A 17,567-nucleotide genomic window follows, 5' to 3' on the forward strand; every position below is an offset into this window, starting at 1 on the left:
AATATTTTTATTCACTACGAATTTTACCCAAATTCATACCTGTTTTTGTTTTCTATGATTCTGATGTTGGGGTTTGGTCCTTTTGATTGTTTGAAGTCTGGGTCTTTTGTTTGCTCGATATGGGTTGCTGTAGCCTGTAGTTAATGGTTTTATATGTCCAACGCATGCTAGTGTGCATATTTTTGCAATGACATTACTGCAAAAACACTTCAATTTTTGCAATGGGATACTGAGATCCAAAGCGATTCCCTTCATGGAGTAACATGATTCACTTCTTTTATTTGTGAGTGTAATTTACCAGAAGAGTATGTCCTTTTGCAGGGAGTGCATTGACATGTTTTGTTGGTTGCTGAGCCTGCCTGTGGAAAGTGTTGTGCAAATATCGCTTTCATGTTCATATTTTTCCTGACAATGCTCTTATAGCTGAATGTGGAGAGTTTGGTTCATCAACATTGTTCCAAAAGTACTTTTATCCTTGTCTGTTCACATATTAACTTGTAGGATTTAGCTAAGAGTTGGGAAACTCTTATAGGGTCTCTCTTTCAATGCTGCATCACCTCATGACTAATTTTGAGAAGCAGCGTTGTTTGGTAGTGTATTATTAGTTTATGCTACCTAATAGCATCAAGACCTTCAGTATAAGCATGCCATTGTTGTTATTCTGGCCCTGATTACTGGAACGATGGCAGAAATGGTCATCTCCTGTGTATTCACTACTGTCATTTGGTTTTTTGTATGGTGTTTTTTCATTTGCCTCTGTTACGTTCTTTGGCTGAAGCCTCAGAGTAATAGACTAAATTATCCCTTCTCTTTAATATTTGGGCACATTGTTGGATGAAGAGGATTGTGTCAATGGACCTACAAGCTGATGGTGGGAAAACTAGAAGGTTACCTCACATCTTACTGTTCTCTAACTCAAATTCCCATATTTCAAGCTGTTGACTGAGCAATTTGGTAAAGTATTTCATCCTGTCACAGACTGTTGTATTGTTAAGTTTCCAACTTAGTTATGTATGTTATAGTTGTAGAAAATAGCCTAATGGTCTGTTTATTTTGTGGTATGCATTCCATTTGAGTATGGAGGAGGGGCAGTAAATGAGAGGGGGAAGGATGCCACCCATTGCCAAAAAGAAAAAAACCAGGGACAGTAGAACTAACTTTCTGCCTGGTACATGTCTTGGACCTTCAAGTTGTCTCTGTTCTTGAAAGTTTCTTTGTGATATTTTTTGTTGGCATTCAACGCCAAAACAGTTAGACTTGTTCTCAAGATTTATAATCTGGTCTGTAATGACTTCGAACTCTTTCACTGGAAGCCCTACTGCTCAGTCTGGTTGGTCCTCAAATACTAGAACTACTGAAATTGCAGGGTGAAGTCCCTTCAACCTACTTAGCTATTACCATTTTCTGTCAAAGAATCATTTAGTTGCTTTTATTAGTCTTCAATGTAAGGGGATTCATTATGATCATGCATGGTAATCTACATATATTGGACCTCTTTATCTGACCTTCTCATTGCTATTGGTTTTTGCTTCTTATTTTGTAATTTTTAACCCTTTGCCCATTGACTAAATAAATCTGAGTGACCTTATAACAGGGGGATTGGCACCTTGTTAGGGAATTCTCTTCGGATCATTTGACTTGGGTAAACCTGCTCATCTTCAGAAGGATTGGCACCTTTATTATTAAGGCCATTACAACAAATGGCGCACATTGGTCCCAGTAACGAAAAACAAAAAGCTCCCCAGCTTTATATGTGCAAAGTGAAGGTAAATTTCAAGATGGGAGATTTAGGCTTGCTGACTTAACTTGGATTTTGGCACTGCAATGCTTATTGGAGTAAACAAGTTGGAATCATGCAGGATTTGTTAATTGTTGAATCTACAAATATGCTGGTCAAAACTTGCGAATGTGCTAAAATGGATGGCTGAACCTCTGATTTGCTCGTGGATGGTGTTTGGTAATGACTGTGATGAAGGAATACAAATATTTTTTCAGGGTAACGATCATATTAAGGCCATGATGAGTACAAGGACTACTCGTGGAGTTTTCCTTGTTAAGGTAAATTCATCCTTCCCGTCACGTGTAATCATAAGTTTTGTACAAACCTCTCTCTTTCTCTCTCATTCAAACTTGGTGGAAAACTTGGGATTCAAAGTCTGAAATTTGTTCATGGTAATCTTGTCTGATATCAGAAAGGATAAACATGTCCTTTTCTACTGGTTTATAAAGTTTTAAATGAAATATTCCCATTGAGTCAAGGTTGAGGTGTTTAACATGCACAACAGTGGAGTGTGAAGCTAAGGTGGCCATATTGAATGCTTCCTCATTCTTCACCTCTTATATTCATTTGAGTCAGATTTTCTCAAACTGAGAAAAATAAAATGGTCTGGAGACTAGAGAAGGGGATCTACTTAATAACTGTGGACAGTTTGCAGGAGGGTACAGACGGCCATTCTGGTCACTTGTTACATGTGATCATGCAAGTTGCTACTGGCCAAGAATGGTGAGCTTGGACATTCCACAGATGACCAATTTACAGTTCACATGACAACTGCAAGGCCATCTTCCTGGCTGCATCTGAGTTCACTTCCATTGCTGCAACATGGGTTTGATGGTAATGGCATCACATCCTGAGCAGCGAAATGATATATGCACGGTCCCAGAAGTTCCCGGGGATCACCTCCCTGATGCAGCAGTTATAGGCTTGGCAAGTTGAAAGTGGTCTGTAATTGTTCGTAGGCTATAACAAAGCTTATTTGGAATCTTGGTTTGTAACCAACAACCGAAAATAGTGGTCGATTGTTTTCCAATATTTCTTGCTAAGAGACCAATTTGCGTGCCTCAGCTTAGCTTTACATGCTTTTGGTTTTCCACTATTTCTTGGTCTCAAAGAGATGAACTTCTCTCTACAAATAATTACCTTTGAAGATCCATTGGCTTGCCAACTACAGCCACATTCCATGATTTGGTTTTCAGAATTCATCTTCAACCTCTTACACTACCTGAGTTTCTCCATCCTAGACTTGAGAGTGGAACTTGGACTGGTTCATCTAATAAATTTGAATATTCATTAATTGACTTTTTTTTTGTGGTGGATGAAAGTTTAATTAATTATTACAGAAGAAAATCGTGAGAGCCTCTAAGGCGCGAACGATGCAACTGAACCAACAACCAAGGGACAATTTTGTAATAACGATAAAAAACCATGAAAAATTGAAAATGATCAGCAACACTCAACGTGCTTCCACCCCCTTCTCTTTCGTCCCATAAATGTTGTTGACACCCTAGACCCACCTTCCTCCACAAACCTCCACAACTTTGTGACATGTCTCTCCCGTTCTTCCACTCACTCTTCCGAGCCCTCACGTCCAGGTGGCCGGTGTTTCTCTATGCGGCCACCTGGACGCTTTTTCTGACGGTGACAGTGGCCGTGGCTTCTTTCTCTCCTGAGATTGCGTTCGTCACAGCCATATCTCCCTCCTCGCCCTTCTCCAAGTCTTGTGCTGGAGAGGGGTTTGTTAGAATACCCTTGGATTATCCAAGAGAGGCAATGTGCTTCCCGGCTAACATGGTTCGGAGGTCCAACTTGGATTTCTTTGTGCCTACGGTGTTTGCAGCTTTGATTGTGGCGGGTTCGGCTTTTGTGGTGCGGTCCTTGGCCTTGTGGGAGGGGACAGAGAGACGCAGAGAGGTTGATGATGGCTTGATGTTGTTCTCTAGAAACTAATATAAAGTTTCATGTAATTCTTTTTTAGATGCTTCAATAGCTCAATGTTTTTACTTTAAGTGGGTTATTTGCTTGGATTACATTTCAGATTATATCCATAGTTAACTTGTTGAGTTTGTGGCGAATTTTAGTAGAATATTAGGCATCCCTTCTTTATTTTGATTTGTTTTGGCTGTGTTGAATGTTTGAATGTTTCTAGTAGCTTCCTAAGATTTGGCCACTGGTAGCTCTCACTAGCTAATTAATCCGCAGTTTTTGGTAAGGTTGAAAGACCATGTCATGCAATATTATGCAAACAATGGAAACATCCAGTTTCTAAATGCATATTTTAGAATCTAACCATGATTAACTGGAATTTAAAAATTCAAATGGGTTGGCAGTGGCACCACATTGGAAAAGTGGGCCAAACTCTTCCCCTCCCCCTACAAGCGTACCCAGGTTCGATTCACGTAGGAGACAATCTTGAGACAACCCAATAAAATACTCTCCTTTCTCTTCCTAGCAAATGACAAAAAACAAAAAACTGGAATTTAAAAATCAGTAAAAGAATTTCAAAAAAAATGCCAACCATAGCTGGAAAAAACCAAAACGGGATACAGTTTATTTTTCTGGGTCACTATAATAAGTAGACCTATTCAGGCCCAATTAAAGGGCTGATATACACCCAAAAGAGAAACGAAATCTCAAATAAATATTTGACACGAGGAAACTTAACAAGCAAATGGGTCCATAGCTCAGTGGTAGAGCATTTGACTGCAGATCAAGAGGTCACCGGTTCGAACCCGGTTGGGCCCTTATATATTTGTATTATTTTTAACAATTGATGATTTCTTGTTTTTGTTCCAATCTTCTTTTTCTATGTCATATCAACTCAAACAGCTTTCCCATGGACATGACACGTGTCCTCGGATAATATCATTTCACTTATTAATGAGAAGTGGATTTGTTGAATAAAACATAAACAAGTAAATTCCTTTTATTTTCTTTCTAATATCCATATTTATATTTCAACCATTTGCCAAGCATCAGAAATGCACTTGCAGGATGAGTAATTTTATGAATGATGGACTTATGTCACATAAAATGTGCAGCCAATACTTATCTCGTGAAATACAGTCTACCTAATGATTATATTTATCCGATAAAGGAATATCTTAGGTCAATCAGCTAGATCAAGGAATATCTTATGTCAATCAACTATATAAAGGTCGGATGAAAAATTATCACCATGTCTAATTCCAAACTATTGGAATACTTTAGTAGGACTTTTACAATTTTTTTTTTTTTTTTTTGGGTCAAATGATGTCAGAAACTCTTTTGGTTATCTAAACACATTTTATACATTTCTTTATGAAAAAACAAATTCTCATTTTTAAAAGCAATCGCAAACAATTTCTTAGTAAACCAAAGTCCATTAATATTATGAGTATATATTTAACTCATTTTATAGATAAAATATTGGAGGAAACTAACAAGATTAAATTTTATATACTAAAGCTCAATCCAACTAGACATTGTTCCTCCATCTACCGTGGAAGCCCTCCCCCAGTGCCAGTGCCTTCTGTGACTCTCCCACCAGCTGCCGTTTCTTATACCAAGGCAAGTTTTACTCCCCTTACTCCCCCACTAGTTGCTGTTTCTCCCACTACAAGTGGTGAGTTTGTTATCACCGACACCACCATCCTGGAGGTGGACGTGGAGATGACGGATGCAAATGCAGTCCACAAAGAAGCAAGGGGAAACAAGAGGCGTATTTCACCGAAGGCTCTAAAGTCCAAGTCAAGTGACATTCGACCTTTTAAGAAACACAAGAAAAATTGACTTTGTTTTGAGTTTTTTGTTTGTAGCCTTTTATGGCATGTGTGATACTTTTGTTTCTTTCATCTAAGGTTTTTCTCACTAGGTTTTCTTAGGTAAAATTTTGATGAGGCAACGTTTGTCTCCTCGAGTCTGTAACATTGGATAGTTAAATGACATTGTGCTATTTCAACAAAAAAAACAAAAACAAAAAAAAAAGTCCCAAAATACTGTATTTTGTTATAATAGTCAATCTCAACCAAGTAAATGTATGGTGTCATTGAACACATGAACACGATGTATAAAAGATTAAGTGAGAGCAATAGCAGATCCATAATTTTTTTCTTTGTGTGGGCCAAAAATACAACACACAACTTACTTCGGAAGAGTTTTTGTTGTCTTAGAGTTTCATGGTCTTTAGATAAAGAGGGCAATGAGAAAAACGAAAGAGGAAAGAGAGAGAATAAAGAAAGAAGGAAAGCTTCAAGTCATCGAGTGAAGTGATGTGCTTCTCATTGAAAAAGAAAATAAAAAAGAAAAATATTTCATTTGTTGGTGAGAGGGAAAGAGAAAGAAAAGTGAAGGGAGGAGAAAGTTTGAAATGGACATTTAATGTTACTAAGGTGGTAAAACTAGAAAATACAAAAGTTGAATGTTGTTTTAAGTTTTTTTAAGAAATGGGTCTGCCTTAGTGAAGATTAATCTCAACATTAAGTTTTTTTAAAACAATTTTAACGATTATAGGCCACTGGGTATCTCTGGCTTATAATATGTTTTCTAGTGGTAGTTTTGTTAATATTATTATTTGATTTTTATCAGATTTTCTTTCTTGCCAACCAAACTGAATCTTCTTGACAGGTGGACTTGTTCAATAAAACATTAAGAGGTAAAACTTTTATTTTTGTTGATATTTTTTTTATATATTTCAACCCTTTGCCAAGCATTAAGAAGTGGATGAGTTATTTTATGAATAATGGATTTATGTCACATGAAATGTGTAAACCTTCCCAGCCAACACTTATCACATTGAAAACGAACATTTTATGACATTTAACTTGTTCTAATAAAATGTATATAAAGGTTGGATGAAAAGTTTTGCCATGTCTAACTTTAAATTTTTCTATTAAAAAACGAGGCTACAAATGTTTTCGGTTATCTAAAAGTGCTTTTATTTTTTCTCATCAAACCAAATCTATATTCAATTTTTTATAAAATATATAAGCGACATTAGGAGAGGGGTCCATATTCAATTTCTAATGCAGCTTTTTGGAGTATATTTTTATTCGTTTTGGAAAACAATTGTAACCAAAAAGCCAAAGGAGTGAAGAAGACAAAACCAAGCACTAGTTGAGGTACCTAAAAAACTGTAACACTGATGAATAGTGTAAAATTTGAGACAAAAGAAAAAGAAAACTTAAAAACAGATGGCGTCGCCCGGACTCGAACCGGAGACCTTCAGTGTGTTAGACTGACGTGATAACCAACTACACCACGACACCTGGACGCCCCAATTGTGCGTTTTAATTAATAAAAGATTTAAAACACCCCAAATATAAACCGCACAGCCTCCAAACACTGTTTTCTCTCTCTTACTTCTCTCTCATCGCCTTTGGTCTCTCACTCACCCACGTACCCTACCCTTTGAAACTTCTAAACCTTCAACCTTTCTCTCCACCTCCGCTAGAAAACCCTAACCTTCTTTCTCTCTCCTAGGGTTTCGTTTCTCTCTCTAGTCAAACAAGATGCAGGACCCTCTAAACATGTCCCTCGACGACCTCATCAAGACCAGCAAGAAATCCGGATCGGGCAACGCTCGAGGCCGTGGCCGGGCCTCAGGACCCGGACCCGCCCGCCGGTTGCCCAATCGGGCCGCCAATCGTACGACGCCGTATGCGGCGGCCAAGGTAGAAGCAAATCTCTCTGGCTTTGGCTCTGATCTATCTTCTCAAGTTGAAGTTGAATTAAACTAATAATAAATTTTGGGGATTTAGGCGCCGGAGACCGCGTGGCAACACGACCTGTATGCGGATCAGGGGGCGGCGGCGTTCCCGCCTCAAGCTGGAAGAGCCTCGGCCATTGAAACTGGAACCAAGCTCTACATCTCCAATCTCGATTATGGCGTTTCCAACGAGGACATTAAGGTAATTTTCTCTTTTCTATATTGAAATAACTTGAAGCTTTGTACTTTTTAAGCTTCTGTAATTTAGCTATCTCACAATTCTAATTTATAGCTGGATCTGTTTTCTAACAAGGTGATTTCTTTCGATGATTTGTGATTTTGCATAATTGTGTTTCTTTTTTCCGTAGTCTGTGGATTGCTTTTGAAACTAAGGGTTTGGATTTGGATTCTTGTTCTAAATTTTTCATCAGACTTTATAAACATTAAATTTTTATGCTACCCAAATCAAATACTTGCAATAAACTTGAAACTCCCTTTTTATGCCTTCGTTCAACATTTGAGGCAAACAATTTGAACTAAGAAGGCAAACCCAAATCTTTCCTTTGAATACATATATCCAAAGTGAATTTTTTTTTCACTATTACATTAGGTTCCTTTTTGTTCTGTTGTATTGAGATGTTTTTATTTAATCGTATATTGTAATTTGATTGGGTTTTTGTTTACAAATTTAATTGATTCAATTGCAGTATGAGTACTTTTTTTATTGGCCCTGGACTTTTTGGGAAATATGAGCAGTTCAGAAATATTGCATTTTACAATTTCAGATTTTCTAAAGTCAACTCACTATGTGCAGGAACTGTTTTCTGAGGTTGGTGACCTGAAGCGATATGGAGTACATTACGACCGAAGTGGGAGATCGAAGGTATCTTGTCAAGTTTCGCATAAATTGGTCCTTCTGGAGAATTCTTTGTGTTATGCTGTAGTTTAGAACAAAAATTATTTTTCTTAGGGAACGGCAGAAGTAGTCTTCTCACGACGACCAGATGCTGTGGCCGCGGTTAAAAGATACAACAATGTTCAGCTTGATGGGAAACCAATGAAGATAGAGATTGTAGGAACGAACATTTCGACACCTGGCGGACCTCCTACTTTGCCTCCTGCTGCTAATGGCAACTTTGGAAATTCGAATGGAGTTCCTAGGGGGTATGTCTTGTACCCTACTTTTTGGTTTAAAATTTGCTTTCCATGGTCTGTGTGCTTATCCATGTTTCCCTTTCTTGTGAATTTCTATGAGTCATGTGTTTTTTATGCAGAATGTTTTGACAATGTCACAAGTCTATTGTGTCTGCAAATCATTATGTGGACTAATTTACTTTGGTTTTTTAAGCGTGAAATAATGTCTCTAGAAGAATTCATATATATATATATATATATATATATATATATATATATACAGTTATTCTCTTATCCGGATGTCCGCACGTTATTATCGTGCGGATCCTATTGTAAACAGGCAGGAAAACAGAGAGGGGTAGTACAAAATACACGGCGTCCGCACGATAATAACGTCCGGATGTCCGCATAAGAGAATTTCTGTATATATATATATGTAATGATATCATGGATGGTAGTTGTCAAATAACCTGTGACTGACAACGAATTTTCTGTTAAATGCCTGAATGGATTAAGGGGTTCTTTAAATTTTCATTGCTATGAGAAGCTGTCGTATCCAGAGATGAATGCCTCTGATTTGAGGCATTATATCTTTGGTTTTTACAATGACAAGTCCTGTTTCTGATCTTAAGATTCCGTGACAGTTTACTTTCTACATCTTGGCTCGTGTCAAAAGTTTCAACAATGGTTTTTTCCTTTGGTAATAACTAAACTTTCTAGCCAAGAATTGACAGGGATACGAGAGTACTAAGGCCCAAGCATTGATTTGGCATATGCTGGATGATGTTGGGCCTTTTGGGACCTTGCATGATTGGGTTGGGTCTATTAGGAGCTATTTTGTGGTCCATACTGAAGCAACCTTAGAGTTTCTATGCTTTTATTGTAATGGGAAAACCTAGACTCGCAGTCTTGATTATCTTTTCGCTTGTAGTCTCTTATCTCTTATTATAGTGAATAAAGCTAGAAGCAATAAGATTTTAATATTATTATTATTATCGAGGGGGCTGAAAGTCATGGAAGTTTGTCTGTGCTCATTACTTAACTCTATGCAGGCTTACATTTACTTGTTGATACTTGTACATGTATGAGGCTGAAACTGGTGTTGCTTCATAATTCAGTTACTGCTGCAAACATAGCTGATGTTTTGTTGTGCCTCATACATGTGTATGAGGCATGAGATGTAGCAGTCAAGAAGTCTGAACCTGTATTGTTGTTGGATGTGGCATACTCATTATCTAATCTGTGCTACATATTAATTAATCAGAGTCCTAAATTTTGTATTTTTTGTGTTTGTTAAGCAGTGGACAGAGTAGGGGTGGTGCATTTGGACGTATACGTGGCGGGGGTGGCCGTGGTCCTAGAAGGGGGGGCCGTGGACGTGGAAGTGGTAATGGAGGTGGAAGAGGCCGTGGTGGTGAAAAGGTATCTGCTGAAGATCTTGATGCTGAGCTGGAGAAGTACCATGCAGAAGCAATGCAAGAGTAAAACGCAAGCAGTTGTGTTTTAGTGTTGGCTTTATTACATCTTCTGTGGCCCATTAGGTGCTTGGTGATTTGACAACCTGATCTATTTTGTGTATTTCTATCGAAGTCCTACTTTCTAGAGAGAGAAATTAAGCGTAGAAAGAACTTATAGAATCTTGCTTATGGAGTTTGGGATCTTATTATGTTTATTTGAACATGGGTATGAAATATGTGGGTTAATGGACAGTTTCAGTGCTTTAACTGAACTCCCACTTTTGGACCGTTAGCTTCAATCCCTTTTTATACTTTCAACAAGTTGGGGTATGGAATTGGGAAGCTTATCTCTCTGTTTCTCCACACGCAAAGACAAAACTGGCTGCAAGGTGTGAAAGGATTGAGCCTTAAAGAAATCCCACACTGCTGCAATGTGTTTGGTTCTACTGCATGTAAAGTGGCGTACTTCACATGAGGTAGATATCTCTGTTTTCTTTGGCATTGAAGTCTTGTTAACTATTTAAGTTTTGTCCTTTGTGTTTGATGCAGTTGATTTAGCTGGTTAGATTTCCAGCTATTTTATGGTAGCTTTCTCTAATATCCTGCCCCAGAAAATGTAGTTTCCATGTTTATTTGGCATCGATCCTGACATTATGTGTTTAAAGAAATTGTGTGGACTAAACAACCAACCGGTTCTACATGTAGAATTGGGTAACAGGAGTCACAACGATGATGTTCAGAGATATGCGTTGCCTTCGGGCTACATAATCCTGGGGGGAGTTCCGGATATGCCTGCTTTTTGACAGTCTATTTGCTAAAGACAGCGGGGTGACTGTTAATACTGAATGTATTTTTGGGTTAGGGTGAGTGAGTTGCTGCTTGATTGTGAATTTCCCCTCTGCTGGCTAGATTGCAATGGTATGAGTGGTTGAATTCTTCTCAAGCACTTTTTCGTTGATCATTGGAGCATGAATCTGGTTCTATCTTTGCATGGTTGAAGTTCATGTCCAATATAGAATACCATTTGATTTTTCCCCCATCCTAGCGACTGGAATAACCTTGTGAGTTTTGAAATTAGAATTCTTAAATTTTGCTTTGATTTGTTTTTGTAAAGTGTATTGAAATTCTAACAGTAGCTTGACACGCATATCATGTGATATTTTGTAAATCGTTACAAATTTTGACCAGGGAATTATTGATATTCAACCAGAATTGCTTGCTTTTGCTGTTTGGTTCGTTTCGATCTTGATAATTGACTGAAAATGGTTTCCTACGAAAAGTGAGCGGAAGAGAAGCGCAGATAAAGAAGAATCCACCCTTTTTTCAAAACACAATTTATCCTCGATTTTAAATTTAACGCATAGGGTGGGATTGTTTTGTTCTCACTTTTTAGGAACTTTTTCCTTTTTGGTGTTTAATGGGAGGCCAATGCCCTTAAGACAAAAGCTTGCTGTAACTAGTCTTGCATTTTTTTACCCAAAAAAAACTGGTCTTGTACTCTTGGTCTATCAAAGAGCTCAATCTTATTGGAGACTTAATCGCTGGTGATCCTTAGCGATTAACATGGAGTTAATTTCAACCTTCAGATTCTAACAACCGTAGCCCCCCAAAAAGCCCCGAAAGCACAGCAAGTATTAACCTCCTGCGTGCAATTTATCATAAAGCCTCCTGCTCCAATCCTTCTGTCTGGCTTATCAGTCGAACCATCAAGCCTGAATCTAACAGGGCTTCTTGGAACCAACAGCATGAGCAGTATAACTCATTTGATAACACTCTCAGCCAAATGTTGTGGTCTCATTTTGAATTGATTAATCATCTTTTCACCGAAATGAGAAGTTCGAGTTTTATTCGTTAACCTTTTGAAAAGATTTTAGATGACCTATCAGTGGTTAAGAATTAATGCCAAGGGAAACTACATTTTGTTTACAATGGAAAGTTCTCACACTAGTATATCCGGCAAGGTTAGCAAATTGAAGCAAACAATACAAATATTGAGAAAATCTAATTGAAGGCTAAAAGAGAAAAACATTAAACCAAATAATTGCGAAATCTAATTTAGGAGAAACAATATTTGATTCCATATCCGTCGAACTAAAACAGACGAGGGCAAAAACCGAGCAAAATCACTTATACAACACACATGAAACAACTTTGAGTTTTGGTCTTGGGGGTTTTCAGTCTATACAGGAGGCTAAATCTTTCGAAACTCTCCGCATTTAAAACTTTGGCTTCCACAGCTTCTCCAAACTTGAATAGATTAATCCTAACAGAGAATACAATACTGCCTTTATGCAATCCATTATGAAATTCCAACAAGAAGAGGGCCAGTACCACGGATACAACAGTCGGAAGAACAGGCTTATAAGATGCCGCGGATATCTCCCAACCTGCACCACAAATAAAAGTTATGTTCCCACACTTGCTAAACAAAAGGCGTAACCCTACAATCCATCTGAAGCCACGATAACGAAAGATTCTCTAAAAGCATCACGTAAGGTCCTATACTTTTATTCTATCTCTAGGTTTAGAACTTACAGTCATAAAATTATCTCATGATTTTACCGAAAAGGTTTAGATCTATTATCATGGATCTTTCAGGTCATCAATAAAGGTCTCCACTTTGCTCACATTCAACAATAGATGGGAGGATTGGCGATAACATACTAGGTTTAGATACTTAAAAAGGAAAACAGCACGTATATAGTGTGTTAGAACTTAGCATAAGCTTATCAAGGATGAAAGATGTCTGCAAATAACTGAAGATTACTAGTATAACCTATATCGTTTGGTAAAGCAAAATACTTGAGCTTAATGCCAAAGCAGACAAACAAAAAACTAAGACTTAAAAATGCAGCAAGATATCCAGTTTTAACAGAGAACTGTGATAGAGAAAAATATACTCACGGGAAAAAGCAAATCTAATGCATCCCAGGCAGCGTGACGAACAGCTCTTGTGGGGTACATTGGACCACCAGGAGAAGTGAAACTATACAAACAAGCCTTTAACCTTGTACTTGTGGCCATTCTCAGATCCATTCCTGTTAAATTAATAATACATTTAACTAGAATATATAGCAACCACTATACCAGGTTCACATGATGCCTTACATCTTAAACCTAAAAATTGGTTAGAATACTACCCTGGAGAAGTTTTATGTGCGACAGATAGTGCAGCAATACTGGTTCCACCTTCAGTTTTTGAAGCTGACCAGTAAAGAAAATATCAACCTCATTCAATGCAGTGTGAGAACAAAAACTCAACAAAAGTACTGGCAGCACAGAGTGTTTCAAAATTTACCTGATCTGCAAGTTCAATAACAAAGAAGTCTTCTGCACTGCCAACCAGAAAAGCATTTGGAAAAAGAGGAAATTGCCTTAAGAAGCTCCCGAGTTTGTCAACTGCATGAATCAACACATTACTGGAGAATTTACAATTTCTTGATTCAGGGGCTGAAGATGCATTACCAGAAAACCCACCTGAGTTATAAAAAAATATAAACCTCGAAAGTAAAAGAAATAGATCTCGCTGGACCTGAGAATTAATGAAGAATTCTAAAGTTAATTTTAAATTCCAATCCTAAATATATTGGCTCCTCAATCAATTTCATGGCTAGAATGACAGTTATCCACATCAAGTAAAAAGTTCCCTGTAAAAGTTAAAAAAAAGCATGAACTCCTGACCTGTACAGGGATTTTATTCAACCGTTTGGGCTCCAAAGCAACATCCTCAAGAAGATACTGAAATACAATGTGGGGTAAAACAACACAAAAATGTAATGAATATTTCGTAAAGTTCTTCAACAAAAGCATATAAATGTCATCTTTATGAGGGCTCATACACGAAAGAGGGATTGAAATCGCCTTGTATTTGATTGAGTATCAATCCTGAAAATATGCAGAGAGTACCATTAATAAGTTTGTTAAGCCAAATGGAGAATAAATTATATATTGTGTGCACGCACAAATTAAACCTAGTAACTTTTTTTTGGGTTACAATTAAACCTAGTAACTTTGAAAAGGAAGAAAAAGAACAAATTTGATTATCCAAATATGCTATTTGTCATTATACATATGGATAGGAGCAGCCAGAAGACGAATGCTTAATGTTGGACAGCAATGGGAACTAAGCACAAAGAACGTTTAAAAGGTCCAAAAAAATCTTTTTGCTGCAGTTTTTTTTATTTTTTTTTTCCAAAAGGGAAAAAAATGGTTAAATAGAGAATGTGCAAGGCTGCTTGGAGGACAATCGATGAGAAAGAGACAGAGAGTCCCCTCAAAAGGCCTCGCTCACAAAACACTGAATTAATATCTGCCTCCTAACTAAGCCATATATGAAATCCAAAGCAATTCATATGGCTACTCAAAGAGGCAGTAATTAAACATAAAATCACAAAACAAATATCATCCACAGAGACCAGAGACCAACACATGTTCAAACCCAATTTGTATCTTTTTGCTTCTGTTGAAAGCCAGGATGTAGGAAATTTATTTTCACAGAACAAACAGTACCTAACGCTACACAATGGAGGAACAGATTATAATAGGGGACCATGAATTAGGAATATTAAAATAATTAAGGAAACAAGAAAATTAATTTCTTTCATATATCATCAATCATGGGAGTAGAGTAGAAAAAGCATTAAGAATTCAGTAGACATTTCACATTGCTGCAAAGCCATTCCAAAAGCCATCTATAACAACTTCCATGTAATTCCAATCAACCATTAACAACCAACAAGCATAAACTAGTATCCGTACCAGAAAACATTTGTTGCACCTTCAATAAGAGCAGATGAGTAGCGAAGAAGAACTTCAGAGTTGTCAAGTTGAACTTCAAACAGCTGCCCAAAAAAATAGAAGACTTACTCTTTGGCATCGCAGGGACTTAATTCAGGAAAAAGAGTAAAGAAGGAACAGTCAACTTCAAGCTATCAATGATTTGAAATTCAGATTTTGTTGTTGTTCTAACTATAACAAATAACTAGGCTCCACATTTCTATGCATGCAAAGCAATTCATCATCTGTAAACTCTCCCAAATGATATATGAATACTACCTAGGAAAGTATGCAAACCCGAATTTCATTCGTTGAATGTCTGAAAACCAAGTGTCATTCATTTTGAAAAGCAATTTGTATATTAAGGATGTTGACAAATTTCCAGATCATGTTCAATGGGTTTGACAAATTGTCAAAGCCGTTCTGCTGTATCCACCAGATTTATAGGCGAAAGTTCCAACAGGTAAGATCCCCCATAAATGAACAGATGACTATATAACTTATTACTTTGAAAGTCAGGCTGACCATATATATATACTCCAGGAAAATAGTAGTGGGTCTTGAGTGAGACGACTGCCCTATGGAATGTAATCTAGTGCCTAGGCCGAGGCGAAAGGCACTTTTTGCAAGATCATAGCTGACCATAAATAAGCAGGCTTCAAATACTAGGTTTTTTCTAATGTTTTCAAGAGATAAAAAAGACAAGACATTTGGACAATATGATTTTTTCAAAACAAATCACCAAATAGACGCAATTATGCTTCCAGAAGGGCAACTTCAAAAATAGAATGGAAAAGATCAATACACTGGATGCATGTTTACATACCCATTTGTGGAATAACAAGGCAAAAATATGAGATGCAAATGACTGGCTCCATAGTTGGACAATCAAATCAAGGATGCGTTTTCCACTCGCAGGCACCCGAACATAATGGTCAGTGAGCACATCATAAAAGCATAGCTGACCATCCATGCTATCCTCTGCAGGAGAAATTGCATCCTCTTCCCTGTTGAGAATCATATCTGACACACAATTTGAATAGCATAAATGAGAACACCACTCGTAAATCCTTTAAGACCCAACCAATGTGAATTGGGGAAAGTGGTGAACAAATTTCCGCAACATACAAATCACACTGCAGTAAAGCGATGAATAGTCAATATGCCTGTGGGCCACTTTTAGTCCCACACATCACATACGGGGTAGTAATAGTACATATTTCCGAGGTAAAGAAAGTAAAGTAACCATGTTCTTCTAGCATTCTCATAATTTTAAAGCTGACAAATAAATGATTCTCAGCCAATACCAAGTATTATCACTGGCAGTTGCACTATGACCCTTAATCACCATTAAAATGTTTACTAAAATAAATGCCATCTTAATCATATGCTCGAATTGTTCAACCATACTGTAAAATACAATCCAATTATAGCAATATCACAATAAGAGCAAACAATTTTAGATGTCAACATACAAAGTTTTATTCAACATGAAAATAGACTCTTCCCAACTTTCCATCAAACACAGGTGACCGCTAAGTCAGAAAACGGACAAGTCTATGGACAGTTTCGACTTACCTTTGGCTCGCTCATCGATCTCTAAAGCTATGTCAGCAAACAACTCCTGCAACAAGTTGCGCCGCTGTGTCGGAGAAGCTAGCGCCTACAACAACACATTAAACGCTCATAAATCTGACGGCAATGAAATTATAAACTCCAGCATCCAAATTAAGTGCTCTCTAAATGCAAACCAGCTATCTACAAAACAATGCCAAATCAAGCATTTCCATCATTACAATAGATAATTTGCGCATGAAATATTTTCCCTTTGCTTGCCAAGAAAAAAAAAATCATAAAAAAGACAAAAAAAATTCAACCATAAAAGGAACTCAATAATTAGAAATTCGATTTATTCATTTCATTTCGTCATTTAGTGTCCTAGATTTTCTCGGTAACCAAACGGGAAACGAAGATTTAATACCCGCTGGAGTTTCTTCTCGATTTCTAGAGTGACGGCATCGAGATAGGCAGAGCTTCGAGGCGTGGACATTCTGATAGGGAGTTCAATCTCCAAGAGATAGCAATAGCATTACAGTTACAGAGAGAAAAACCCTAACTCTGATTGATCCAATCCAAACATGGCCTTTACCGAAACCGGTACGGTTCTCGGCTTCTTCGTCTTGAATTATTGAAATGGATTGAAAATGAAAGCCTCGGTCGACAAGAGCTGGTGAAACAGTAAGCTGTTTTGGTCTTTACCTATGAATTAATTTAAAAGTATAAATAGAATATATTAAAATAATAAAAGGGGATTGAAAGTTGGGGGTACTCTCGATGGCGTGACAGAGAAGCAAAATGTGGTGGACGGGTGGAGCCGAAGGAGGGCCTCTGTAATGGTAATGGAGGTCGAGCGGTGGACAGTATGGATTTACTACACGTTGAATTGCGCACGTCACCTTTTGCTTTTATCATAAGCACGTCGTCCGAACAAAAAAAGAGCACGGCGAATTTTTTATCAAAAATTTAGTGCTTAATTTCTTAACCTTAATTTAATCTAAATTATGGGAAGGGGATTCGATCTCGGTGTGCATAAGGGGTAGTACATCCTTTTTAAGCCAACTAAACTAAATTCATATCTTTTTTTTTTGTTTTTTTTTTTTTGAGGACCTTTCCTATTTAGAGGGGCGATAGCATACTAAACTCACACACACAACACGGATGCTAGGATTCGAACCCA

At 37.4% G+C, this 17,567-nt stretch overlaps 3 protein-coding genes and 3 non-coding genes across 6 annotated transcripts; 3 read left to right on the plus strand and 3 right to left on the minus strand.

Moving 5' to 3' along the window:
- The first annotated feature begins 36 nt into the window (after nt 1–36).
- On the plus strand, nt 37–3,899 carry LOC110762070 (uncharacterized). The gene is made up of 2 exons (XM_088253933.1): nt 37–1,766; nt 1,860–3,899. The coding sequence occupies exon 2, from the start codon at nt 3,326–3,328 to the stop codon at nt 3,725–3,727; it is 402 nt and encodes a 133-aa protein (XP_088110059.1). The 5' UTR covers nt 37–1,766; nt 1,860–3,325; the 3' UTR covers nt 3,728–3,899.
- A 551-nt stretch (nt 3,900–4,450) lies between these two features.
- Nucleotides 4,451–4,522, plus strand: TRNAC-GCA (transfer RNA cysteine (anticodon GCA)). The gene has a single exon. It is a non-coding gene; the product is annotated as a tRNA-Cys (tRNA).
- Nucleotides 4,523–6,949: 2,427 nt separating this feature from the next.
- TRNAV-AAC (transfer RNA valine (anticodon AAC)) lies at nt 6,950–7,023 on the minus strand. Its single transcript has one exon. It is a non-coding gene; the product is annotated as a tRNA-Val (tRNA).
- Nucleotides 7,024–7,087: 64 nt separating this feature from the next.
- LOC110762071 (RNA-binding (RRM/RBD/RNP motifs) family protein) lies at nt 7,088–10,346 on the plus strand. The gene is made up of 5 exons (XM_021964668.2): nt 7,088–7,428; nt 7,516–7,665; nt 8,278–8,346; nt 8,434–8,627; nt 9,899–10,346. The coding sequence occupies exons 1-5, from the start codon at nt 7,267–7,269 to the stop codon at nt 10,080–10,082; spliced, it is 759 nt and encodes a 252-aa protein (XP_021820360.1). The 5' UTR covers nt 7,088–7,266; the 3' UTR covers nt 10,083–10,346.
- A 1,736-nt stretch (nt 10,347–12,082) lies between these two features.
- Nucleotides 12,083–17,278, minus strand: LOC110762102 (K-stimulated pyrophosphate-energized sodium pump protein). Its single transcript, XM_021964711.2, has 11 exons — nt 16,812–17,278; nt 16,409–16,493; nt 15,657–15,853; nt 14,813–14,895; nt 13,894–13,939; nt 13,736–13,792; nt 13,532–13,586; nt 13,353–13,453; nt 13,195–13,258; nt 12,959–13,092; nt 12,083–12,441 (listed from the first exon to the last, which is right to left on the minus strand). Exons 1-11 carry the CDS (start codon nt 16,878–16,880, stop codon nt 12,271–12,273), a joined length of 1,062 nt encoding a protein of 353 aa, XP_021820403.1. The 5' UTR covers nt 16,881–17,278; the 3' UTR covers nt 12,083–12,270.
- On the minus strand, nt 14,274–14,385 carry LOC148294072 (small nucleolar RNA U19). Its single transcript, XR_015836957.1, has one exon. It is a non-coding gene; the product is annotated as a small nucleolar RNA U19 (small nucleolar RNA).
- Nucleotides 17,279–17,567: the final 289 nt, after the last annotated feature.

Source organism: Prunus avium, chromosome 6, assembly GCF_965620075.1.
Source record: "Prunus avium chromosome 6, drPruAviu1.hap1.1, whole genome shotgun sequence".
NCBI lineage: Eukaryota > Viridiplantae > Streptophyta > Magnoliopsida > Rosales > Rosaceae > Prunus > Prunus avium.

Bases quoted from the DNA above. Each gene is read 5' to 3' on its own strand.
- LOC110762070 (XM_088253933.1), top strand. From the start codon at position 3,326: ATGTCTCTCCCGTTCTTCCACTCACTCTTCCGAGCCCTCACGTCCAGG.
- LOC110762071 (XM_021964668.2), top strand. From the start codon at position 7,267: ATGCAGGACCCTCTAAACATGTCCCTCGACGACCTCATCAAGACCAGC. The intron at 7,666-8,277 runs GTAATTTTCTCT...CACTATGTGCAG, and splicing joins TTTCCAACGAGGACATTAAG to GAACTGTTTTCTGAGGTTGG. The intron at 8,347-8,433 runs GTATCTTGTCAA...TATTTTTCTTAG, and splicing joins ACCGAAGTGGGAGATCGAAG to GGAACGGCAGAAGTAGTCTT.
- LOC110762102 (XM_021964711.2), bottom strand. From the start codon at position 16,880: ATGTCCACGCCTCGAAGCTCTGCCTATCTCGATGCCGTCACTCTAGAA. The intron at 13,093-13,194 runs GTAGTATTCTAA...TTAATTTAACAG, and splicing joins GCACATAAAACTTCTCCAGG to GAATGGATCTGAGAATGGCC. The intron at 12,442-12,958 runs GTGAGTATATTT...TTTGTGGTGCAG, and splicing joins CATTAGATTTGCTTTTTCCC to GTTGGGAGATATCCGCGGCA.